Below are 27,062 nucleotides of genomic sequence, written 5' to 3' on the forward strand. Positions count from 1 at the left end.
TATAAACAAAATAAAGAGTTCTGAAAATATTTTTCCATTTTATTTCCTTCCTTGCTGGAAAAACCTAGGGGAAAAATAATAAAAAATTTTGCAGGAGGGGAAAATATGAATCTTGTGCAGATATACACCCCTGCCTATAGGATAAACTTAGTTTTTTTGCGCTGCTTATTTTCTAAATTACACTTTTGAATTTTAAAACCATATCACGTTTCTGAAAACAATTTTTTTTTCATATAAATAAAAGAAAAAAAACACAGTTTAACATTTATTTATGAAATTTCAAAATACAAAAATAATAAAATGGCTGCATACTAAATATTTTTACAAAGTCATTTATGTATCCTTAAGTCGTCTTATTTATGCAATATGCATAATAAAATGATTGAAGTTATAGAAAAAAATGAATGTTTTTCATATTTAAAAAAAAATGGATTGGTAGATACTAAAGCATATCTTTCAATAACGGCTGATATCATAAACAACCTTTTTTATATGGCAAACGAGACATAACTTTTACTTTGTGTTTTTACTTTATATTTTAAGTTCCGAAGTTTTTAAACATTAAATGGCTAAATTTTGCAGGTAAATTACAAAAGTAAATTTCAATATCTTATCATTATTGAGAGTAAGACTAAGGGGATGGAACTTTTATCCAGTATGACTTCGAAACCCAGTAATATCCGCTGGATTTTCTCAGCCATACTGAAAAGTCACGTAAATCATCGTATTATAGATCAATTTCCACAAATATTAAAATAAATATCATAAAATTAATACCATTTTTGCCAGCCCGAGTCTAACAAAACTGGTTTTAATCTTCATTTTAATATCCGCGGAAAGCTGTCTATAATGATACGATAAACACATATACTGTTTACTTTAATCTTAGAGGATGGGGATTAGCCATTTTTATTAAGCATGACAGAATTGTGAAAAATTACACTCAAAACATTATCCCAGAAAAAAATAAATTTTATCGTAGGCAAATGTGTCAAATACATACTTAATTATCATTAACATATCACTAGAAAGTTAAATCACGTTTATTCACGAGTATTTCTTAGAAAAAAAATGTTTGAAATAACATAATCTTGTTAATCTGATAACTTAAGTATAAACCGGATAGAGGCGGGTGAAGTAGAGTCTGCCACAACTATTTCTGATCCATCCTGAAGACCAAGTTCTGCCAAGGTGAGCTTCAGGTTGGCCCGGGTCTTCTCCTCGATGCTGGCGACTGTTTGCATGTAGAGTGTCTTGTTCTTACCCAGAATGCTGGTTGTTAATCCAGGAGCCTAGAAAATTATAAAAGGAGTATAGTATGGTATATATTTTCTTAATGGATGCAGAATATTGGTGGATATTAATACAGGGGGAAAATTGTCGTCAATCTAACTTGCTAACATGGAATTCGTTCATCCATTAGGAGAGGAGGGGATGGGGTGAAGGTGTTGGATAAGATATATCGTTATTTTAGCCCGCTACAAGTTTCACTTTATTATTGTACATGATTATCTGGTGCAAGATCCAAGTAATAATAAATCCATTATTGTCTGTAAGTCTGTTGAATATGTAAATGTCGATTAACAAATTAACAAAGATAGATTTTTTTTAAAATTCAAAACAAAAAGGAGGAAAAAAATGCAATAAATACCTTCATTTGATAAGAAGCTGAATTAACCAAATGATCAATTACATCTTGTAACTTATCAGTCATCTTAAACTCGAGCTTCTTTGAATTATTGCTACAAGCCAAACAGTTTGGATTTTTCTCTTGTTCGTACACATAGGTATAAATACCATCCGCATCGTTGAAAACCATGTAGTTGTTTAATGGCTGGCAGCAGGACGTGGCAACTTTGAACACTTCAGTTGTACAGGCCGCAGCAATCACTGCATTGGTCGATGCGACCGCCGGAATAATATTCTTAACAACACCCTGGGTAAGCCTGTATGTAACACCGCGGATGCCGTACTGAGCCGCGCGTTCCATTGCCTTTTCGAAAATCCAGGTAATGTGGCTGGGATCATCTCCGTCAATGGCGGTGTCATCGCCAAACGGATTTTCTTTGGGCCAGAGAAGAATTCTGGCGTATTCTATACAGTGTTCAGGCAGCCTGGGTGTGTGAGCTATGGTACACAGAGGAAAGTTTACTTGGGGAGGGAAGAGGTCAAGTGTACAATCTATACACGCGGTCAAACCAGGCAGAATTACACGAGCATTTCCTAAAATAAAAAGTAATTAGATTTTCTGTAACTCAAATATTATCAAAGATTCTATTATTTGCAAAAATATATATTGGCGTATCTCCTTTTTATTCTCCCTAGCGGCTTCGCCCCTAGTCTCTAGGGGCTTCTTTCACTAAAGGTTCAGGGGAGAAATAAAAAAATTTGTTTACATTTTTTAGAGGTTTTCTGAATTTTATAACATTTTATAACATTTTATAACATTTTATAACATTTTATAACATTTTATAACATTTTATAACTTTTTATAACTTTTTATAACTCTTTATAACATTTATTTATATTGATTTAGGTAGGTATATTTTTTAAAACCTTCGAATTTTTTCCCTTTTTTAATGTTTATAAAAATTTCTTTGCCATTAGCCTTTTTGGGGCTTCGCCCCTACAGAAGAAGGAAGGTTTCACAATTTTTTTAATTTGATAAAACAAAGTTTAAAAGAAGAAAAGAAATTTGAAAAAGAAAAAAAATTCAAAAATATAAAAAAAAGTAGGTATAAAAATATATAAAAACATAAAAACCAAAAAAAATTCAAAATTAGACAAAAATAAAATTTTTTTTGGGGGGGAGGGATTTTTCATTTTTTGGGGGAGTTGGGGGGTTGGGAGTGTCCCACCCTCCAAGAAAATAGCTGAAAACCACCACAGGACCAATATGTGTATTGTGTATACCCTGAAGAGTAGAATCCAAATGGTTCAGTGGTTACCGAGATCTTAAGCTTCAGACGGACGGACGGACAGACAGATATCATTATACTTTGTATTATAGATTTTCATTTTATTCTTGCTTAACCCCTGCAAATGCATAATTGCTACTTTTACTAGTGGCTAGGGCATTCACACACAATTGAAATTATGTTTTAGAATGAAAAGAATTATAAAAGTTGGAAGGGGAGGGGGTCTATGAAACTATGTCGCAATTTACCTAGTAAGGTATTTCCCGAAGCCACTTTTCATATATTGTCAATAAATCACTTATTACAAGATGGCTCAAATACCCCCTGATATTTTTTCAGTGAGGGAGGGACCATCAAACATTGAAGTACTTTACTGCAATAAAAAGTTAACATAAAGCATGTCCGAAAGCAATTTACCTTTAAACCCCTCAGTACCACCATCAATGATGGGAATAAGACTTGTCTTGTCAAGTTCACCATCGTCATCGTACTCTAGCATGGAGAGGAGCATACCGTTGATCCATCTCCTGGCCACAATACTGTCCAGCCCGCACACTACAAGGTGAAAGTCACGGTAGAAACTTTCATCGAAATCCTGAACATATATTTAAGTATTTAAAAAGTATCAAAATACCATTCCAGATCCTTTAATTGTTTGCTTGGTTTTATCCAAAATCCCAATAAGATTGTCTTAACTACTTTTCAGTAAGTCAATGTAAAACAAGAAATGAATTTATTCAAAATTGTTTTTTTTAACATAAGCTTTTTCTAACCATGGAGAATTGGGATCACTTTATCTCTTTATTAGTTTTTAATTTAATTAGTTTCTAAATCTAAGGCTTTCGAACAACTATTGTAAATCCAGACTGGCCAGCCAATTTTGAAAATAAAAAACGTACAAAACGTACACAAAAAAATACGTTACGTACATAGAAAAAAGTAGAAAAACGTACAAAACGTACATTCCTAATAAAAATGATGTTTATATTTTCCTAGTTACCTATTATCAAAACATTTAAGTCTACTAGCGGAGAAACACCATAACGGACCATAGCGGACTGACAGACACAAGATATCCTATTACTTTATTAAAGAGAACTAGCGCCTACGCTCCTAAAGACCTCTAGGGGCACTTGAGAAGGGGAGGGTTGAATTCAATAACCCAATTTTTTTTATTTTAGATTTAAAAAGAAAAAGTAAAAAACATGGATAACAACATACATAAGTAGTGAAGCTCTAAAGTTTTATATAGACATCTGGAAAAATTTAACTATAAAAAATCAGTGAGCAATTAAAGTTCTTTTTGGGGGGGAGGAGGTAATTTTTTTCTAAAGTCGATTTCTCTTGGAAGGGTGGATAGTGATACTCTTCCCCAAACTTCCAAGAACCTATGAGAAGCTATCCTGTTAAGGAGAACCATATCGGTTCAGCGGTTAGCGAGATCCTTTGGTACAAATAAACAGACATCCTGTTATCTATAATACAAAGTAAAACGATGTCTGTCCGTCTGTCCCTTAAGATCTCGGTAACCACTGAACCGATTAAATTCTACTCTTCAGGGTATATACCTATTGGTCCTGTGGTGGTTTTAAGCTATTCTTTGGGGGGGGGGGGGGACCCCCCAACCCCCCCAAAAAAACAAAAAAAATCAACCCCCCATTTCTTTTTTTTTTTTTAGGAGATATCCTTGGTCCTTTTTTTGTAGGAGATATCCTTAGTCCTTTGTAGAAGATTTCCTTTGTAGAAGATTTCCTTTGTGGAAGATTTCCTTTGTAGAAGATTTCCTTGGTCCTTATTTTTTTTTTTACGAATTTCACCTTACACTTTTTTTGATCACCTCTTGGGGCAAAGCCCCTAGAGGCTAGGGGCGAAGCCGCTAGTTATGTACAAAGTATATCCTATTATAAGGACCAGCGACTACGCCCTTAGAGGCCTCTAGAGAAACTTGATTAAGGGGGAGTTGAATTCAAACACCCAATTTTATATTTTTTATTTAAAAATAAAAAGTAAAACACAAGGATGACAACATCCTTAAGTAGCTAAGCTCAAAAGTTATGGATGGAAATCTGGGAAAATAAATAAACTAGGCATAGAGTAGTGTCATAAAAAAAACATTTAACTTATTCAAATAAATCACAAAACCTTTTTAAAAATATATAATAACGTGAAAATCTAGGAATAAATTCAGCCCCCCAACCAATAATCAAATCTCAATGAAACAAAGTGGAAGTATTGAGAATAAAAACTTATACAATCCCTGAAAATTACAACCATCCATCAAGAAAATGAGTAGAGAAAATCATAAAAACCTATACATCTAGGAATCGATCTAGCACTGCAACAAATAGACTAACCTTAAAGAAACCTTTTGAAAATATGTAGAATGTGAATTTATCTATTTCCTGAAAATTTTAGCCGTCTATCTTGAATAGGAGTCGAGAAAATCACAAAAACTTGAAAATCTAGGAATAGATCTGGCACCCCAACCAAAAGTTAAATCTCAATGAAAATATGTAGGTTGTGAACTTATTTAATCAAAAAACAAGACCTAAGAAAATCACGTTTCTCCGATGGCATAACGGACTGAGAAAGTATTTATAGAGTAGCTTCGCTAATAATTTTTCTAGTGAGAAGGGGGGGGGGGGGGGGGGGTGGATTAGACCATCTCCATTTCTGTTTTCAATTTTAAAAAGAAAGAAAAAATAGGGGAAGGGTGGTTATTTTTTTCTAAGAGTGATTTCTCTTGGGAGGGTGGTTGTACCCTCTCCCAGAACCTATAAGAAGCTACCCTGTAAAGGAGAACCATATCGGTTGAGAGAGAGCCTTCGGTACAAACAAACAATTAGACAGACATACATCCTGTTATTACGTACTAAGTATATCCTATTATATAAAGTAGTAAGTTTTTGTTTGATGCTTAAGATTTTCATTACTTCTGAACCGATTGATTTCAATTTCAGGGAAACTTCACTCAGTTACCGAGATGGTTTTAGGCTATTTTTCTACCATTTTGAATACAGGTTCTCGAAGGGATATGGAAGGACAGAGAAAATAGCCTACAACCTCTCCCAGATCATGTCGGTTTAGCAGTTATGAGATTCTTCGCTACAGAAAAAAAAAGGATTTAGAGGATTAGACATATCCTAATATATAAAGTGTTTTATGCTTTTTTGTCTGTAACGAAAGATCTAGCTAACCGCTGAACCGATATGGTTCTCCTTTACAGTAAAGCTTCTTACATACCCTGAGATGGTTTTAGGCTATTCGTTTTAAGAAATAAGTCTGGGTATGGTTTTAGGCTATTTTTCTGACATTTCATATTCCTTCGAATATATAGCCCCTAGATGCTAGGGGCGCAGCCGCTAGTAATAGGATATAGGGTTATTTTGTCTAATGCTAAAGATCTCAGAAAATACTAGTCTTTAATACAAAGTAAAACAATGTCTGTCTGTCTGAAGCTTAAGATCTTGGTAATAGCTGAACAGATTCGGTTTACTCTTCAGGGAATATATCTACTGGTCCTGTGGTGGCTTTAGGCTATTTTCTTTGAGTGTGGAAAACCCAACCCCCCAAGAAAACAACCACCCCTTAATTTATTTTTGTAAACTAATGCAAATAAGCTGGGTGGGGCCTAAATGAAAAAAAATCATCACAATATCTTTTTTTCGTTTTTTTACTAATTACGAACAAACGATCCTATAAAGGAGGGAACGAATCCTCTAGAGGCTAGGGGCGAAGCCGCTAATCCTAGTGGTAAGTAAAAAGCTTTAAGTGTCCCACCCCCCAAGAAAATAGCTTAAAAATATTCCCTGAAGAGTAGAACCTAATAGGTTCAGTGGTTACTGAGATCTTAAACTTCTAAAAGACAGACGGACAAACAGACAGACAGACATCATTCTACTTTGTATTATAGATAATATACTATTTTCGTAATAGGTACTTTTTCTCGTATTCATTCGAATCCGGTAGATAGGAACCGGTTCTCATCCATACGAAAAAACTATGTCTAGCATCGTATTATATCCAGCTTTCTACGAATATAGAAATGTACGAAGTCACCGGCTAAAAAAACTAGTTTTAATCTCATAATTGTACATTCTATATCCGCGGAAAGCCGTTTATAATACGATGCGAGAAATAACTATTATACAAATACAAATACATATACAAATACTTTTATACTTATATTTGATTCTTATTCTTTAAAAACTGAAGATACCGAAAAATAAGACTTCTTAATCCTAAACTGAACCCCATATGATATCTCGGAAAATTTACCTAAGTAGATATATAAAGAATTTGAAAAAAATTATTGTAAAATCTATTACAGGTTAGTTGCACAAAGTGCATTTAGACTTGAAATTAGTCAACTGCATATCATTTTCTGTTCAATTCTTTAAACTATATCTATAAAACATATATTTCAAATCCATAAATTTAAACTATAAGTTCTAAAAACATACATATATCACATATTTTACCTACATATTTTTGTTCTTTGAAAATTTAAGATATTATTGAATTTATTTTTTATAATACACCTATAGTTTTTGTTAAAATTTTCGTACAAAACATACAAATTACTTTTCTGCTAATATTTGATTCTTATTATTTTTAAAAAAACGTAAAACGTACAAAAATACAAATTTCAAAATACGTTACGTACACATATCAAAATAACGTCCAGAACGTACACAGATTCGATGCGTAACGTACAAAACGTACAAAACGTACACTCTGGCCAGTCTGTAAATCAGCTGTTATCCACAACGGAATTAATTCGAAGAAAATATTTGGTAATTTCAACACATTTTTCGTGATTTTAGAGGGGCAATGGTACAAACGACCTGTTATCTGCCCCTCAAAATACCATTTTAGATTTATTTAGCTTATTGGCTATACCTTATACCTGATTGGCAATGCTTATCTTTCTGTTTATTTAAGCCAATTAGGTTACACTAAAATAAATGTTTTATTTACCTGGATTTTACAGTTGTATGCCTTGACCTGGCATCCAGGTATTCTCTTGTTGATAAACTCTGCAGCAACCTCTGCCTTGGATCTGCCCACATCTTTCTGTCGGAATAAAAACTGTCTGTTTAGGTTAGACAAGTCAATAGTGTCCATGTCTATCACAGAAATATTTCTAAATCCCATGAGAGCAAGATTTTTTAACAATTCACAGCCAAGGCCACCCGCCCCAATCACCAAAATTTTGCAGCTCTCCAGTAGAAAGTCCAATATTTCTGGTGCAGGATTAAAAGCACTTGGAGTTAGAGGACCCTTGCGCTCCAGAATTTTTCTCAAATGTGTCCAACGACCATTCCAATTACCTCGTACGGGCTCGTCAACTTCCATTTTTAATAATATTCTGAAAGAAAAAATATATAATATTACACTTCAAGATCACATTTTAAATCACCTTTAGCGGAATTCTTCACGTATTGTATAAACTTTAACCTTTCAGGATCATTTGTACTGAGTCGGATAAAATGTTTGATATGATGCACAGCAAAAGAATACAGTAAGGACTGCACTTGTTTTCTAGCATATCCCAGAGTTAAGCATTGATAGTAGGCAACAACCAACTCCAGCTCTGTCTCAACAGGTTCCAAAAAAGCGTTTACAATTTTTTCCTGGAAATGTCCATTCTTCAGTGTGATTGCCCTGACCACTTCTTGGCGCTCCATCCATAATGATTTTCTAAACTGGGAAGGTTGAGTCATTGCAAGGGGTAGGCAAACAAACATTGCAAACAACTGATCGCCGTAAGATACGGCCTGGAACTGATTCAGTAACTGGATGTAGAAATCGTGACAGGATGATATACCCGGCACCTTAATGGACATATCAGGCTGGCCGCCAACTGATAATATCTCATTCAACATTGTAGACAGTAGAACATGTATTTCGGGGTCGAGGAAAAAATCGTTGCCGGCGAGAAAAACAGTTGCCAATCTGCAATACTCAGCAGTCACATCAGCTTTGCTTGACTGTTCTGTTGATGTATTTGCTATGAGTAACCAGGAGAGACAGGTTCTCACAGCTGGGAGACAGTCATTATCTGTCTTCTTATTATTTTGCTCCATGCTATAAGTTTCAAGTAGAGGAAAGTATTGCCAATCTTGAGACAAGACTGTTTCACATGAAAATGTCATGATCTGAACCCCACTGTTATCACAACTGTGGATAGCAAGGGAGTGACGGCAATGAGCATCTTTCAACAGTTTCTCCAAATACATCTTCTTGATATCCTCGATGTTTTCTAATGATTTTTCAATACTTTTCACTAAACTTGTTTCAATCGTACCAATATTGGAAGCACTGGATAGTGGCTGAACGTTGTGAACCCCTACTCTTGACATATACTGAGCCAGTAAATCTTCAGATTTTAGAAAAGATTTGTTAAAAACAATCAATTCTAAGAGATCTCGAACAAGAATATCATCTGGAGAGTGGATCAACCCACAAACTCTGATTGACAGCGCCAGAAGTTGTGTCCCAAAGCTTGTACTATCCTTGCATGCAATTAACAGCCAAAACAAACATCTGGCCTCGAATTTTGAAAACCAGTTAGATATCACAGATAATTTGGAATATGTCAAAGATTTTAGAAAAACAGGATTCAACTTTGCGACAAGTTTATCTGCAGGCCACAGGGTCAAGCCCATTGATGCAGTGATTGAAATCAACCGGAAAAGTTGTGTTGCCAGGTAAACCGGAGAAGAGGGATGAAGAATAGGATGGACAACCCCGTCCTTGAGAACTGCTCCTGGCAGTGGCAAGGCACTCACAGTTCTGTCTTCTTTGAATACTGGCTGTAGGTAAACACTCTTGTTTTGCATGTCTATTATTAGTTGATTACCATACTCTGGTAAAAATGTTAGATTAGTAAAAATGAAATGCATATATAAAGGGAATAGTTCTACTCATTGGGTGATTCAATTCTTATCCATGAATGGACCTCAGAACACCCCCCCCCCCCTCTAGTTTAGAGTTTTTAAAAAATAACATGTTTCTAGTCACTGCATGGGGCTTTAATCCTAAAAAAAATAGTTCTATGGGCGATAAAAATAACACCGACACTCCAATTTTATATCAGTATTTGTTTCTATTAATAAAAATGAATTCAATTTGTGTTGGCACTATGTAACTAATGAACCATATCTTTAAAATACAAAAGTTTTAGATTGATCACCCAGCTATTTAATAAATTTATAAAATCTTCTCTTTACAAGAATAAAGAGGACACAAAGTCTATTAAGAGCAGCAAAGAAAACTTTTAATCTACATTCCTGAATTCATAAAAGTGTTGAGTGCATCTTTTAATCCTGGTCCAGATTCTTTCTTCCAATTTTCTACCAAACTATCATCCTTGCCTTTGATCTTGGTTAAAAACATGGAGATAAAAGCTAAACTAGCCGCAATCATAGATCGCGCAGAATTAGTTATCCCACTTGTCATACGGGAAACTTGTATCAACCATTTCCGCGCACATGTATCAACAGGTGCATACAGGCCTGAGACCTCGTTCCATGGGAGCCCAGAGCCTAGCACAGTAGTCAATACTGTGAGCAGCCAGGCTCCTACGTCACAATCCAACATATTTTTGTCAGCACTTTCAGTAATATTGATATTGTTTACAAAGTAGAGCAGTAATCTCATGATCACTGGGTAGATGTCATTGTATGTTTCCAGGCTTACGTTGTACTTAAGCAGGAGGCTCCAGGTTCTGAAACTTTCAATACACAGCAGGATTGATTCTCTTGGAGGTATAGCAGCTTCTGATGGATCTATGGTAAGGTAAACCATCAAGCTTCTCTCTATCCTGTGCTCTGTTACTATTCTATATGAATATTAATATAATATTGTTTTAGATAAATTTTAAAATATAACTCAATTTTAAATTGGACTAAATACATGTAGGTACTTAAAATAAAGATTTGAATGTGTTTTTGTTTCAGAACTTTATGTAAATTCATTAAATATAAAAAAATGTTTATCATTTTGACACTAAAAAGTTTTAGGTATCATCCAGATTAAACCAACCCCAGTTTGACCAAGAATACGTTATGTTAAATACTATTTGGAGAAATATTTTTAAAATCCAAAACAATTTTCCCTTTTGGCAAGCTTAGAATTCCAACCAGCAATAACTCTACATAGTTTGCAGGCCAGATGAACAGGCAGACCATACAAGCTTGTTTTAGGATACTGAGCAGGTACAAGGGCAGGTAGAAAGTGAGTTACTACAGCAGTAACAAGGCCAGGACTATCAAGGATAAGTTGTGCCACAGGAGCGGAGTGTCGGGCTATTCTTGTCAGGATTCTTAGGGATGCGAGTACAACTCCAGGTCCAGGTTTCAGCACCTAATACAAAGGAAATAGTAATTAGTAGCATTTGCAAAATTGCAAAAAAGTGGAAATAGTACCTATGTTTGTGGCCAGCCTGCAATTATTTTAATTTTTTAAAGATACTAACTTTTAAAAAATATGTTAGAAATGAATTATTATCAGTTTGACAAAAACAAAGCATTTGAAGAATTTTTTATGATTTCCAGATATCGTTAATTTTTTTGTCTATAATTCTTATCCATAAGAAATAAGGCTATGTAGTGAATATTAGCGTTCTACTCCTGTTTTAAAGTCTTAAAACTCACAAAGATTTTGAAATTTTTTCCCTTAGTAAACTTGTTGATTTTGAAAAACTTTTAACAAGGCCAAAATTACTTATTTTAGAACACAAATGCCAAAATTCACATCCATAAATGAATTAATTTGCCCCTTTTTATAATTTCAAACAACTTATTCTTTTCAACTTTGTACTTATCGCGAATCTTTGGGTTGACAAACATGGTGTTTTTTTTAATGGAACAAAAGTGGGTAATTTCCTTTATTGGCTTGGGAATTTTACATCAGAAAAAGTATTTAATGGTTTAAAAACTGGTTGTTGAAAAAAAAAATACATTAGCAAAATCTCTTGAACTATTTCTTATTAATTTTATATAATACCTAGGTAGGTAGGTACCTAACTTTGTTTTAAAACTAACAAAATTAAATGCATATCTTTACCGTTAGAATATACTTAATTCTTTGCAGGATGTCCATTCTGAGCAGACCGGCTATAACGTCAATCTGAACTAATTCGTGGTCCTAAATTAAGACAAATCTTTTATTAACTAAAACATTTTTGTAGTAGAGTCTAGAAATATCAAATATTGCAAATATATATTATCTAAAATGGTTTCAACTGAAATATACTCACTCAAAGAAAGGTTCTTAAGTATCTAATTAAAATCAAACCGTTGAAAAAGTTTAAAAGTGCTTTTAGCAGAATTAAGACATAAAAGAGGGGGGGAAGTTTTGACACATTTATGTAAACAGTGAGTATAGGCTTTATCTTTGGACTGAGAGGATTGGTTATTAGGGATAAAATCATTCTTATATGAAAAATTTTCCCAAGTTTTAAGATTTTTTGGATAGGCCTCCAGATTTAAGAGCTGCAGGCCTCCAAGTTCAGGAGCAGCAGGCCTCCAGTTGCTCTAGACCGGTAAAAATCAAAACCAAAAATTTTTTAATTTTTTTTGAAGAGTTAGAAGACATTTTAAGTAACAAAAATATACATATTTTTAAATATTATTTACATATTTGAAGAAAAATATGCATACTTTGTTTAATAAGTTGACCTCTATTTCTTCCAAAAAAATCTAATTTTTATTTTTACCGGTCCAGAGACCACCTGGAGGTCTGCAGCTCCTGAACCTAAAGGCCTAACCAAAAAATCTTAAAAATTGGGAAAATTCATCTTATAAGAATGATTTTTTTCTTTCATAACCTATCCTCTCAGTCCAAAGATAAAGCCTATACTCACTGTTTACGCAAATGTGTCAAAACTTCCCCCCCTTTTATTCTTAAAGCCTAAAGAGGAAAAACCAGAAATCTATGAAAATGTTAAAACACATATTTGCTTTTTAAGCTAATGTTTAATAAAGATTGTTTCCTTGAGATCTATTTCTTGTTCTCTGACTTCAGCATCAATGGTGGGTGCAAGGGCCGGACTCTCTAAACTGTAAACCATTATCAGATCAAGGCCAGATTCTTCACCCTACAAATTAATTTAAATGTTACAGCAATTGTAATGTTTAACTTTAGTGAATAAAGATTTTTTTCCTTGATGGTGGTATTTTCAAGGAGTCAAAAATGTACACTGGTGTCCTGGATAGGAAACAGGTTTTTTTTGAGTTACGTATGACAAGACCTATATTTCTATGACCAGGTGTGTATGACAGTTCAGCACATAACTTTCATTAAATCACAGCTGATCATTTTTGTGGATTTTTTTGAAAATTACTTTTTTACCCTTTCCATAGTTTTTCCCAAAAAAACACACAATATTCTCACATTTCCAGCTTAATTATTCTAAATTTTTGCAAAAAAAATATAATAGATGACAGCTTTAACAAGATTAATAAATTCGATTGACTATTCTAAGATTTGTAGGTAAAACATAGATCCTGGTTGTGGTAAGATGTTCCTCTGAGATTCCATCAAAGAAGTTTAAACAAACAAAATCAGCAATGATTTTGTACAATGTTTTCATTGTAGTATTGACAAGTAAATCACTTCTAGATACCAAGCATATGGAGGACTGGGAAAATATATTTCATTACTGAAACCAGGGAAACCTGACAATCAGGGTTCCAGCTACTGTCCTGTCTCACTGTCCCTACCTGAATAATGCTGTTAAACTTGCAGACCAACAACATGTCTTTCACACAGGCAGGTTCATCACCACTGCCTTACAGAGTATTAAAACCTTAATCAACAACAGCCTAAATAATAAGAAACCAGTTTCAGAACAGTGCCAGTTGCCATTTATCTTTCAAAGGCTTTTGACACTGTAAACTATGAACTTCTACTGCATGATATTAATGCACTACAATTGAATGAGTACATGAAATGTTTGCAGTATATGCAGTAATGCCAACTAGGACAGTCTCAAGTTTGCTGGAAATGCTGCTCTGAGAATAGCCATCTGCTGTCACGTCATGACCATCATTGAAAAACTGCATGCAAAGACCAAGATTAAGCCAGTGAAAGACCATTAATAGATGCTAAGCAAGGACCTTTCTCCTGTCAACAAAAACACTAAATCACCTCTAAATGAAAAATCTGGTCCCAACACCCCCTAAACACCAGGTGAAAAACTCTGTAGTATCACTTGAAGGCAGAGTAAACAACAGGATTTCCCAACCAGATCTGTCTAAGAAGACCTACCAATCCAGCTTTAAGGATATACACACAGAAACTGTCAGAAATACCAACAGAAACCAAAATGACAATACAATTCTAAACATACTAGCCCCAGCCATCAGAAAACATGAAAACTTATTAACCAGAACAGCTAAAACCGCCCTGGCCGAATACTTTCAGGTAACAATGAATACCTTGAAGGCCAGAGTAAACAAGAACCCGGTGCAGTTTGTCTGACACTGACAAGAGTTCCGCACAACCACCATCATTTCAACTGCAACCACAACCCATCAACACCTAAAGACCTTTGAAAGCAGCCAGATTCCTGAACTGACTGTTTCCAATGATGATGAGCAGGAACAAAAAACAACAGAGGAACTATTTAGACACCAAGTCAGTCAGGAATCAATATTGAGCAGGATAACTTGTCAATATTCAGTGTGGCCACAACCAAAAAAATACTGATACTGAAGAAAAAAAAGGAAATACTGAAAATACTGAATCCTAAAATAAGAAAAAATACTGAAAATACTGAAGAAAAAAAAGGAAATACTGAAAATACTGAATCCTAAAATAAGAAAAAATACTGAAATACTGAACAAAAAAATACAAATACTGAATAAGTATTTTTTTTTTTATGATTCCTCATTTCAAAATTTCATATATCATACCTTTATAATTTGGGGGATAAAGACCTTTTAATTTTGCCTCTTAGATTTTCTTGCACCAATTAAGCAGAAAATGACTGATAAATATTTTAAATGATTACAAAACTTAAATACTTTTTAGTTAATTTAAGAGCATGCTAAAAAACTTTACCTTTAATAATCATGCAAAGTACTCACCTTAGATTATTCATTCTATTAATAGACAAAAGAAAATATCTGTAAAAATACTGTATAAAAGCATCTCAAATATCTAAAAAATTGATATTTGAGATTAAATTGAAAAAAAATGTATATTACCAAGCTTTTTATTTTTTTGGGGAGGGGTAAAATTTTTTTAAGGGGGGGTAATTCGCTTTTGGGGGGGGGGGGGGTAAAATTCGCGCGTCGCAATTTTCTTTACCCCACCCAAAATTTTTACCCCGGGGGTAAAATTTGCTTGGGGGGGGCGGTTAATTACCCCCCCTGAAATCTGTTGGCAGGGGTAAATTTTTTTTACTCCCCCCAAAAATTACCCCCTGGGGTAAAATTTTTTTTTGAGGGGGGGTAATTTAAATTTTATTAAAAATTTAGTATTAAAAATGCGCGCGAAGCGCGCAAAATTTATTTTGTAAAAGATTTTTTTTTTTTTGGGGGGGTATTTACTAGGGTTGGGCCGGATTTTTTTTTGGCCGGATACCGGATATCCGGCTGATTTTAAATGCTGGATATCCGGTATCCGGCAAATATCCGGTTATCCGGCCAAATTACCGGATATCCGGCCGGATAACCGGCCAAATTACTACATATTAAAGTATCAAAAAAGGATATAGTCTCTTTCGTGGCAACGCACCTTAAGGGGCGATTCGTTGTATTTTTAAAATTGCTTTTAATAGGTTATTTTAGGTTAAGTTATGTTATATTTGGTTAGGTGATTGCCCCTCAGGGTTAGGCAATTGACCCCGCAAGGTTAGAGTCCCCAGCGACGGGCTAGAAATAGGAGGAAAGCTACTGTAAAAATACGAATAATCGCTCCTTAAAGGACGAAAGGGACTATACCCGCAAAAAAATTTCTTCATAAACTGGTGTTTTATATTATACTAGCGGCTGCGTCCCTAGTATCTAGGGATATTAGAAGGGACATGAAAGTGCAGAAAAATAACTTAAAATCTTTCAACGACTTTTTTGTAAAAATTAAACAGCCTAAAACCACCCTGGGACCTATAAGAAGCTTATATTTATATTTTTTTACTTAAACAAAGCATTTTATGTTATCTAATACTAAAATATCCTACAGTCGTACATCCTTATATGTAATGTAGGTGTTCAAGTCGGTTTCAGGTTCCATGTATAATCCTGCAAGTCCTGAACCTCCAAGTCTCCAGAAATCTTTAAATGGTTCCTGTGACCGCAAATTTTTACTTAAAGATTTCAAATTTTAAACTTAGGCTTTTTTATATATCTTCATGACATATTACAATTTCATAAAATCCATTGCCATTTACCTGCGAACCGTCGGTTTGCGGCTGGCAGCTGCCAAGTACTGCTGCCACCGCTAAAATTTATGTTTTGAGATTTCTAATATAAAATTTACATAAAGATAAACATATTCAGAAAAAAATGTTCTTCTATTTAAGATTAAAAAAACAGAGATTTTTGTTGTAAAATATAAAAGATTATATTGCTGGATATCCGGCCGGATAGTTTCAATATCTGGTATCCGGCCGGATATTGAAAATGGCCGGATATCCGGCCCAACCCTAGTATTTACCCCCCCCCCCAAAATTGTTTTTTTTTTGGTGGGGTAAATACCCCCTCCTTAATGGTTGTTAGGGGTAAATTTTAAACGGGGGGGGGGGTAAAATGAAAAAAAATTTGGGGGGGGTAATCGCCCCTTTACCCTCCCCCCCCTTGGACGTCTATGATTACCATAAAAAAAACAAAATTAATGTACAAAGTTATAGGGTTATTTAAAGGAAAGTAAAGTGAGGCGCGAAGCGCCGAAAAAAATCTGACATCAACTACTTGAAAAAACATCTTATTTATGCAAAAAATTTTGGAATTTAAGAAATAATGAAAATACTGAATCATGAAAATTTCCAAAAACTGAAAAATACTGAATAAAATTTTCAAATACTGAATATTCAGTATTTACTGAAAATACTGAAGCCCCAATTTCCAAATACTGAAGAAAACTGAAGATTTTCAGTATACTGAAGAATATGGCCACGCTGAATATTACAAGGAAATCTTTATACAGAATCATTGCTGATTCTGAAGCATCTTAGTTTAACTTCATTGGTGGAACCTCAGAGGTACATCTTATTACAGCCATGAACTATGCTATAACAATTCATGAGGCATGCATGAGGGACATGAAAAGTGAGTATTTTTTTATGTTGACTACCAAAACAAACTTAAGTTTTGTTTAACTGTTCAGACATTAATTCAAAGAACAACTTCAAATAACTCTTACCCAACTTCTAGACTACAAATCTTAGATAAGTCAATTGATTCTGAAAGATCTTGTTATTAATGATAACATAATCTTTGGTTCAGCTGTCATCTATTATACTTAAAAAAACAAAATTTAGATTAACTAAGTTGCAAATGTGAGAACATTGTGATTTTTTGGTGAAAAACTATAAAATTTGGATAAAAAAGTAATTTTCAAAAAAAATCCTCAAAAATGATCAGCTGTGATTTAATGAAAGTCATGTGATGAACTGTCATACACGCCCGGTCATAGAAATATAGGTCTTGTCATACGTAACTCAAAAAAAACCTGTTTCCTATCCAGGACACCGGTGTGTATTTCAAAAATGAACTTATATACCTAATTTATTAATGTATTAAGACTCTGTGAATAAGAAAAACATTAGTGTTGCTTATGCAAACAAAGATGACATTGACAACATCCATGAAAGCAAATCCTTATATAATTCGTAAGAACAAACGAATATGATCACTTGTCGAGTCTTAAAACTTAATAAGCAGAATATTAAATTAATAGTATAAACAAAAGTTTATATTAGCTTGCTACAAAATAAACAGGATTCTATTTAAGGACTTGTAGTAGAAATGCTTCGCTTAAAATATTGTGCTTAGTTGTCCTAGGAATCAATATTAAAAAAATCAGATGTATAGGATAATTAGGTATTTCATACAAAAAAATGTTGTCAAAAAAATATAAAGCAGTATATTTTTAATAAACGAACAGACATTCTGGTAACGATTCTAAGTTACTTCATTTTTTAAAACGTACATAACTGTTACAAGAATCATAATCCAAAGTTTGAAATTGATAGGTCAATCCTAAAATGCCAATATTAACGAAAAGGGCTAACCATTACGTACATACCCTAATTATAGAAAAGCTTCGCTTAAAAAAATGTAAGCAAACTATAATATTATTTTTTCCATAAATACCTGCGGTGCTATTAGATTTGCCAGGCACTCAGTTCCAGAATATATGAGACTCTCCTCTTTTTCATCCATACAGGATCTTAACAAGGAAACAAGACCGCACTCAATCAGCTCGGATAGCAGGTTCACTCCAAAACAACTGTCGTATATTCCTAAACAATAGTCATCATTTACTGTTTGAAAAAAAATCCACAAAATCATTAGGCAGTTAGGAAGTTTAAGCAAAACAAGATTTTTTTTAGAATTTTTAGAATTTTTTTTTTGTCATAAACTTAACATTTTGGGAAAAAAGATATTATTTATTATATTACCTTAAGGAGCCATTAAAATCGAAATTGATCTGTAGGCTATCCTTTTACTATCCGTGGAAAACTGTCTCTAAATCCAATAATATGAATACTAAATAGCCATTCAAAAAATTTACCTGTCCAATATTTCTCCAATATAGCGCTGAGAGTATTAAGGGCAACAACACGTTGCTGAGAGTTGGATGATCTTATTAGTGTGAATAGTTCTAGTAATGTGTAGCCAGGTCGGTCAGCCTCCTCTCCGTGGTGATACAGCCCACTTCCAACATCAGGCTGCAACAATGTTATAATAAGATTCAAATCTAAACGGCAGTTCCAAGAAGATTATTTTTCCTAGGTCAGTATAATAAAAACTATAAACTTAGGTATAATCATTTTTAATATTTTTAACATACAAAATCTTCCATAAACTTTACAAATATGTCATGTATTGAATAGCATACTCTACCATAAAGCATAAATACAAAATTGCAGTTATAGTTAATATTCCTAATAAACATTTGATGAACTATTTAAATACAAAAAACGCACCTGTTCTTTATGATCTAAAAGGATTCCATCAAATCCAAATCTGGCAGAAAAACCTGCCTCTACACTCCCAACACTTGGTTCTTTCTAATTTAAAAAGAAACTATTAAGAATATAAGAAAAGTAAGATAAGATATCCTCCATCACTTATGACTTTACCCATTTCCTCCTCTGACCATGGAGGAATGTATTGAACAATATCTGAGGTCTATATGAGAAACCAAAATTCTCCTGTCACAATATCCACATATTAACCAGTAAGACCCACATAAAATTAGGGTTTAAACTTACAGCGATTATTTCTTAATGTATTAGAAAAAGAAGCAGATGTCCTAGTTCTCTATACATTTCCACATAAGAATATATAAGTCAAAAGAGGACCTCGACCCTACTAGGAAATAGGTAGTGTTGATAGTAAAAACATTACCACTGGAACATCAGCCATCCATTCTCTTTTCTCAGGTTCATCTTTGTTCATATTTGGATATTTATCCACCAATTCTTCTACAACCTTCTCCACACTGGCAAGCTCGATCTTATTTTCTAAAGTAAAAATTAATTTTATACATGAAAACTGATGCATTTTTGAAATAAAAAAACATGGTATGGACACACATAAATCCAACTACTTTAGCAGATTGTCATCCAATAACTGAATAGAACGATAGAAAATTATTATTTTCTAATGCTCCGTAGATGGGCTTGGGATAAGGGTTGTACTGATATCATATATGTGACTAGTGAATATCCAAGCTTATTCAATTGTCACCCTTCTTACACATCCAAGTGGAAGTTGCGTGATTGTATTGCGACTGAGAAATTCGAGTCAACATATTTGAACTCGAACTTTCACCACCGTAGCTCAGTGTGCTAATACTGAGCTACAAGAAAAAATAACTTAAATGACCATCCAACCTATACAGCTGAACAAACCAAAGAAGCTATTAAACAGAGTAAATCTTCCAAAGCCCTGGGACCTGATAAAATATCTAACTTACACCTGAAACATTTAGGACCAAATGGAATTTCCTATCTTACAAAAATTTTCAATCTCTCTTCATCAACCTGCAAGATTCCTGCAATTTGGAAATCCTCCATTATAATCCCGCTCCCTAAACCTGGAAAAGATCCTGATGATTCCAAATCCTACAGACCTGTCAGCCTTCTCTGCCCTGCAATTAAAATTTTGGAACGCCTGCTATTACCTACCCTTACTAACAATCTTGAACTTCCAGATTTTCAACATGGATTCAGATCTGATCACTCTACAGTTACTGCATTGTATGATTTTACCGAGGCTGTTGCTCAAGGTTTCAACAAAAATCTTCCACCTGATCGTACAATATTAGTCCAGCTTGACTTATCAAAGGCATTTGATATGGTATCGCTGGATAAACTTATTAAAGATCTGAATGCATCTTCCCTTCCTGAAGGTGTAAAACGTTGGCTTAACTGTTATTTAAAAGGTAGACAATCAAGAGTACAATTCAGGACCAAGAAATCGGCCTCAACTAACATCAGAACAGGAGTACCACAGGGAGCTGTAACCTCACCCCTTTTATTCAGTTTTTACCTGTCTAAACTTCCATCACCACATGCAGGTATCAAGATCATCCAATATGCAGATGATATTTCTGTTTATACATCTGGAACTGATCTGAATGAACTATCTCTAAAACTGAATGATTATATGAAGACTCTTCTTGAATATCTAGATGAACGAGAATTATCTGTCTCCCCAGAGAAATCAACGGTCACTCTGTTTACCTCTGACAGGAAACAAGCCAACTACCATCCACAAATCTTCCTTAAAGATAAGTTAGTTCCTCTTGAAAAACACCCAAAACTCCTTGGAGTTACTTTTGATCCTCACCTTAATTTCTCTCATCATATTCAGGCAAGTTTAGATAAATATAAACCAAAGATTAATATGATGAAAGCCATTGCTGGATCTGATTGGGGCCAAGAAAAAGAAAATCTTATTCTTACCTATAAATCTCTCGGACGAAGTGTTCTAGAATATGGCACCCCTGTCTGGAGCCCAATCATTAGCGACAGCAATTGGAAGGACCTACAAATTGCACAAAACAAAGCCCTACGGATAGCAACAGGTTGCCTGGTCATGTCTAGTATTGATCATTTACACCAAGGAACTAAAGTTCTTCCCATAAAAGATCATGCTATGCTACTTACTGAACAGTATGTACTTGCCATGCACCTACCCGGCCACCCTGGACAGAAACACCTTGATAGACCACCACCACAACGTAAAATGAAGTCTACTGCTATTGATCTCAAGTCAAATGTTCGCCAATGCCTTCCTATCACCAACAAACCATCTTATAAAAAAGGTCTGAAACGTCTACACACAAATGTAGTCAAAACATGCATTTCCAAATATTCAAATAATCGTGTCCTTGGAACCCGACCTCCAGAAGTTCACAAAAGTGAACTGAACCTGAAAAGGAAAGCAAGAACAAGTCTCGCCCAACTAAGGAGTGGATTTTCAAGAAAATTAAATAGCTATCTGTATAGAATTCAAGAATCCGCTTATGATCACTGTCCCAACTGTAATATCTCCCCACATGATGTCACACATCTTTTCAACTGCCCGGCAAAACCAACAAATCTTAAACCTATCGACTTATGGAAAAAACCTTCTGCTGTTACAGCATTTCTAAAACTGGATGGAACTTGATGACGAAATTATTAACAGAATGATTAACAGTGCTACACACACACACACACACGCCCCCTTCGGCCAACTTATGCCGAACTTCGCTTGATCATGACATCATATGTGTTTGTTTAAACTAGGGTTGGCAATCACACAAATTTTTGAGTCGGATTCGGATTCTTTCAAAAATCCGACAAAAAATAAAACGGATTAATCCGTAGATTGCGGATTTTAGCAAAAGAGGACTATCCACGAACAAGAGCACGTGATTCTAAGTACCTTCGAGCATTGGTCCTGAGTATTTTCTTTCAGAATATAATAGGTCACTATCAATAATTAATATATTGACGAGAAAATTTATGTTTCACCACTTCAAGTTGAAGAAAAGTAAAAAAATGTCCACCATTTTTCATTAAAATTCTATCAAACGTTTTGTTGAGTTCGGGGTGTCTTTAATTGTCCATGTTGTCAAATGAAAAAAATTTAAAAAAAGTCAAAAGCACATTTACTATATCTCATATGTATGTTTAAATTAATGCTATTATGGATTAATTTACAATCTATATAACACGAGTATTCGCATATGTATTATCAAATATCAATTTTATTAAAAGAATTAGCTTCATAACAGTTTTCCAAATCAATTAAAATACCTAAAAAAACATGGTGAAACATAAATTTTCTCGTCAATATATTAATAATATATGGTGTCCTATTATATTCTGAAAAAAAATACTTAGGATCAATGCTGGAAGGTACTTAGAATCATGTGCTCTCGTTCGTGGATAGTCCTCTTTTAAAAGGTCTTTTATAAATAAAAAAATTCTAGCCCCTACAGCGGACATTTTCTAATACTTACTTAACCTAACATAACCTAAACTAAGCATGAAAAGCTACTGTAAAAATAAAATACAAAAAACTTGGAATGTTACCCACCATTTTACTGGTAGTTAAAATACAATAAAATACTTTTTTGGTTTTTGTCTGCCACATTTAAAATAAAAAATAAGTATTACAAAAGTCATTAAAATGAACAATCTAAATCCGTTATTTAAATTGCGGATTCGGATTCTGGGTTAAAAAATTGGACGGATTGCGGATTTCGGATTGCCAACCCTAATTAACAATGTAAAAAAAAGGACCATTAAATATTATTTAACATACCGCACCTGATTCTGGAGCAGCAACCATTGGAACAGACTGATCAACATGTTCTTCAACTTTAACCGTCTTAATTTCTTTGTTATTTTTGGAAACTTGAGGAAGGTTTTCACAATCATCAACTTGTTGATCTACATCCATTTTTAAGGCATCAGCGGATTGTTTACTTCTTCGTTTAGTCAGAAACTCAATGAGTTTTGGATCCAAAGATTTAATAAGTTTTTGTTGTTCTTCTAGAATTTCAGTTTCTGACATGATCTAAAATAGGAAAAAAAATTCATGGACTTAAATCCCTGTAATAAAGCAACAGGATGTTTGTTGGTCTATCTGTCCGTACCAAAGGATTTCGCTAACCGTTGAACTTTTAAACTAAAATTAAAATTAGGAGGGAGGGTGGTTGCCTCCCCTCCAATTTTTTTTCTTTTTCTTTTTATATCTAAAATAAAAATTTGATTGTCGAATCAAACTCCCCCCCTCCTCAAGTGCCCCTAGAGGCTTCTAGGGGACGTAGCCGCTCGTATAAAAATAATTTAAAACTTACAACGTAAGAGTTTGAGTTTTCATACAAGAGAAAGAAAGGTTAAAATTCTTTAGATAATTAATAATTATACCTGAAGTTTATTTATATTTTCATTGTGCAATTCTTGAGCCTCTTGATTAGATTTAAGTCCAGTACCGTCCAATATAAAGCTCTTGTCTCCAAGGCTACCATTCAGATTTTCAACTAAAATACATTAACCATTATCTAATTTTCAATAGCCCAGTTAGCGTATATCTTGTTTTTTTATGTAACTTAAGGAAAGCGGAAAAGAAGGGGAGAAACAAGGATGAGGGTTGACTTTCACTCAATTGTTTTTCAGAATCCTCGTCTCTTGTCCCTGCACTAGCCTGAGTATGAAAGTCGAACTCGCCATGTGTCGTTCTTTAATTAGATTATATTCATAAATAATGCAGCAAGCCCTTATAAATACTTAAATTACCTTCTATTTCGAAGATTATCCATATAAAACATTTAGGTACTTAATCTACTACTATTTCATAATACATTTCTTTAAAAAAAGGCAAAAAAATAAAAATAAGTAAATGTAGTGAGAATTGTACATACCCATGCGTTTATTTTCCTGCGTGCTACTTTGTTGGCTTCCACTCGACATGTTTTCATTTATCCTACTCACATCCTTTGATAATTCCTGCTTCATTTTCTGAAACTGCTGAGAAAACAATGTCCTTTTACTAGGGCGGTTATCGCCATCTTGTCCAATAGTTGTTGAGGAATTCTTGGTTATATCATCTAACTTAAGAACTTGTGGAAAACCATTTTGTGAAGCGGACAAAGAAGGCAGAGATGGTAAGGTAACAATATCACGTTCAACTATATCAGCAAGGACAGGTATTTGCACTGCTGGAGTTTCGGGGCTTTCATTTTCTAATCCTCCAGATTGTTCCTATTAAATCACGTTCAATTTGATATACCTACTTCAACGATTATTGCCTCATTACCAAAATTGTTTTTGTAAGAAATCTCCCAATATAAATAAAAAAAATATCTTTGTTAACAACCCTCGTGTAATAGTTGATTACTGTTAAGAAATCAAAAGATGAACTTGTAAATAATTAAATTCAGTTCAAGTTAAGCTGAGTAGGCCAAACACTACAATAAGAGTTTGGTGGTGCGACTACCTTATAGCCGCATCCATAAAGAATCCACCTTGTCCAGGTGTCAAAGGTAATAGATTGCTAAGTTTTCATCTTTTCATTGTACCGTACTTGACTATGATAGAATTACGTCTCTTTCTTTGCAAGGCATTCCAACCACATTGACAAGTGTCAAAGCAATAAAGGGTCTTTAGTTAAGACTTTGCTATGTTCTATTTCCGATGTTATTGGCTGATATACAAAGACCCAATTGAAAGTCGGCACCCTGTGAACATAACAGTTAACAGTTTAACCAATGCCCCCTCTATTCGTTTAATTTAATGTCAAACCAATCAGGAATAGGAACTATTGAACGTCTTAGGTATAAAGAAACTTAACGAAGATCAACCCTTTATATTCCTAACTAGCGGTAGCTTAGGTCTACCTACAAAAACCTCTTAAATATTTACTAAAGATAATTTTATTGTATAAGGTGGCAAGGTTTTATTTGTCTGAAGCTTAAGATTCAATAACTACTGAACCGATTAAGTTCTTTTAAGGGAAGCTTTATATATCATATGTCCCGGGATGGTTTTATCTACTCAATTTTTAGATACAGGATTGGAAAGGTTTTATGCTATTTTTCACTTTTGATTAGAGAACCCCTCGATGCTAAAGGATTAGCCACAAGTAATCTTAAAGCAACCAAGTCTAAATTGAATGTAATTTTCCTGGCGGCGACGAGCAAATACCGACTTTGGTTTCTTAGATTTGTCTTCTGTTTCATCAGGCGGTTTCCGTTTCTGAAATATTTAAATTTACATTAGGGGAATAGAATTATCATTTAGCTGAAGAAAAATTTGTTTCAAAAATCTTTACTCTATTTATTATTTTTTTTTACATAATGACATCCTAGGGGATAGTTGAATGAAATTAATTTAACGAGTTTGGGTACTTGGATTAGTCAAACTTTAAATGTTTTGGATAATATTATAAATATAGGTTAGCCGTAAAGATAATCGAAAGAAAAACTTTTACCAGGTAGACGTCCAAAAATGGCTAATTTGTGATGCGAAGTCACATTTAAAAAAATAATTGCAAGCATAAGTTACAAGAACACAAACAATTAGGCCCGACTAAAATAGTTATCATGCTGTTTTTATGTGAAAACAAGGCAGCTACATAAGTTGCATAAATCACAAGAATGTGATTTTCAAGTCTTTATATTTTTAAAACTACGTGGTAGAATTTGAAATTCTTTCAAATATATGGCCTATAATGTAGTTTAAACCATTAAACAGGAAAAAAATAAGCTATTCACTAAATTCAAGTTTAAATGTATTTCGTGCACCTAGCCCTATCATTTAATTACCTTAACCACTTGAGCGGCCATTTGCATATTCTTATCCTTGTCAAACTGTTCCACCATGGCCTCGAGGTCATCCTCACCTGGTTTGGGACGTCGCAACATTTTTATATTTTGAAATCTGAAAAAGGCCAAGAAAGACAAATATATATTTGGCTATGTATTGAATTCATTTAGTTTGAAACATGATACAAAGAACAAGAAAGTATCAAGTTAAAATTTATTTGTTCTATTAGCATATTTTGATTTTTTTTTGTATTTAAATAGAAAAGGTCTTGTTTTATGATATTTTTGACCCAAAACATATATTGGATTGCACATATATTTATAATTTTAAAAAAAAGAGGGCAGAAAAAAATCATATTTCTATAAATTTTGTAAAAAAAACTCTTTACATTTTCCACCAAAGACGCTATTCAACAGTTATATAATCGTAAAATCATTTACAATAATGGGGACTAAGCACGAACGAGAGCAAGTGATTCTAAGCACATTCCAGCAGAGAACCAGAGTATTGTTTTGGTGAATATACTAGATTAATGTTTAATATAACTTTATATAGACTAAAAAAATTAAGTTTCTTTATTATTTCATTTTTATGAAATTAACTTTGAAATAATAGTATATTCACCAAAAAAAAAACCTAGGTTAAATGCTAGAAGGTGCTTAAAATCACTTGCTTTCTTTCGTGCATAGTCCCCTATGGCGCTAGATAATGCTTTTTACCTGCCCCCTCTTTAATTTTGTGATGAAAATAAATAAAATATTGGTCTAAATATATTACAATATAAATAAAATCACATCTAGGAAAAAACCATATCATTGTTAAAATGCATTTAACTGTTTTTTTTATAATAATCACGAAATAACTACACTGATAATACTATTAGATATAAAAACCAATAAAATCTGACATTAAATTTTAAAATTGATAAGTTTTAATTTTCTAAAATGATCTTTCTTACATAAGTCATGATAAAATGCTTAATTTTTTATTCTTAATCATTTAAATGTGATGTTGAAAATTAAACTTACAAATATAGCTGAATTTATAATTTAAATAATAATAGGACTAGAAAATCAAACCAGATTTCTAAATTATTAGATAATTTATAGATTAAAATGTATATAAAAACTTCACTATAC

General features: G+C 33.6%; 2 protein-coding genes across 2 annotated transcripts; both read right to left on the reverse strand.

Moving 5' to 3' along the window:
• Nucleotides 1–252: 252 nt before the first annotated feature.
• Uba3 (Ubiquitin-like activating enzyme 3) lies at nt 253–8,319 on the reverse strand. Its single transcript, XM_080156834.1, has 4 exons — nt 7,899–8,319; nt 3,336–3,513; nt 1,652–2,223; nt 253–1,292 (listed from the first exon to the last, which is right to left on the reverse strand). Exons 1-4 carry the CDS (start codon nt 8,274–8,276, stop codon nt 1,095–1,097), a joined length of 1,326 nt encoding a protein of 441 aa, XP_080012960.1. The 5' UTR covers nt 8,277–8,319; the 3' UTR covers nt 253–1,094.
• On the reverse strand, nt 8,288–27,045 carry LOC145315384 (RNA polymerase II-associated protein 1). The gene is made up of 15 exons (XM_080155367.1): nt 25,923–27,045; nt 25,279–25,353; nt 24,021–24,357; nt 23,527–23,639; nt 22,924–23,173; nt 19,505–19,620; nt 19,081–19,164; nt 18,666–18,822; nt 18,245–18,393; nt 12,917–13,023; nt 11,991–12,069; nt 11,041–11,288; nt 10,210–10,764; nt 9,945–9,961; nt 8,288–9,843 (listed from the first exon to the last, which is right to left on the reverse strand). Exons 1-15 carry the CDS (start codon nt 26,019–26,021, stop codon nt 8,312–8,314), a joined length of 3,918 nt encoding a protein of 1,305 aa, XP_080011493.1. The 5' UTR covers nt 26,022–27,045; the 3' UTR covers nt 8,288–8,311.
• Between the last annotated feature and the right edge of the window lie 17 nt (nt 27,046–27,062).

Source organism: Acartia tonsa, chromosome 4, assembly GCF_053477335.1.
Source record: "Acartia tonsa isolate MP-2025a chromosome 4, ASM5347733v1, whole genome shotgun sequence".
Taxonomy (NCBI): domain Eukaryota; kingdom Metazoa; phylum Arthropoda; class Copepoda; order Calanoida; family Acartiidae; genus Acartia; species Acartia tonsa.

Excerpts from the sequence above, each read along its gene's own strand:
- Uba3 (XM_080156834.1), bottom strand. The coding sequence starts at position 8,276 with ATGGAAGTTGACGAGCCCGTACGAGGTAATTGGAATGGTCGTTGGACA. Across the intron at positions 2,224-3,335 it reads TGGTACTGAGGGGTTTAAAG|GAAATGCTCGTGTAATTCTG; the intron begins GTAAATTGCTTT and ends TTTTTATTTTAG. Across the intron at positions 1,293-1,651 it reads CAGCTTCTTATCAAATGAAG|GCTCCTGGATTAACAACCAG; the intron begins GTATTTATTGCA and ends ATAATTTTCTAG.
- LOC145315384 (XM_080155367.1), bottom strand. The coding sequence starts at position 26,021 with ATGTTGCGACGTCCCAAACCAGGTGAGGATGACCTCGAGGCCATGGTG. Across the intron at positions 24,358-25,278 it reads TTGCTCGTCGCCGCCAGGAA|CAATCTGGAGGATTAGAAAA; the intron begins AATTACATTCAA and ends ATTTAATAGGAA. Across the intron at positions 11,289-11,990 it reads GAATTAAGTATATTCTAACG|GTGCTGAAACCTGGACCTGG; the intron begins GTAAAGATATGC and ends CCTTTGTATTAG.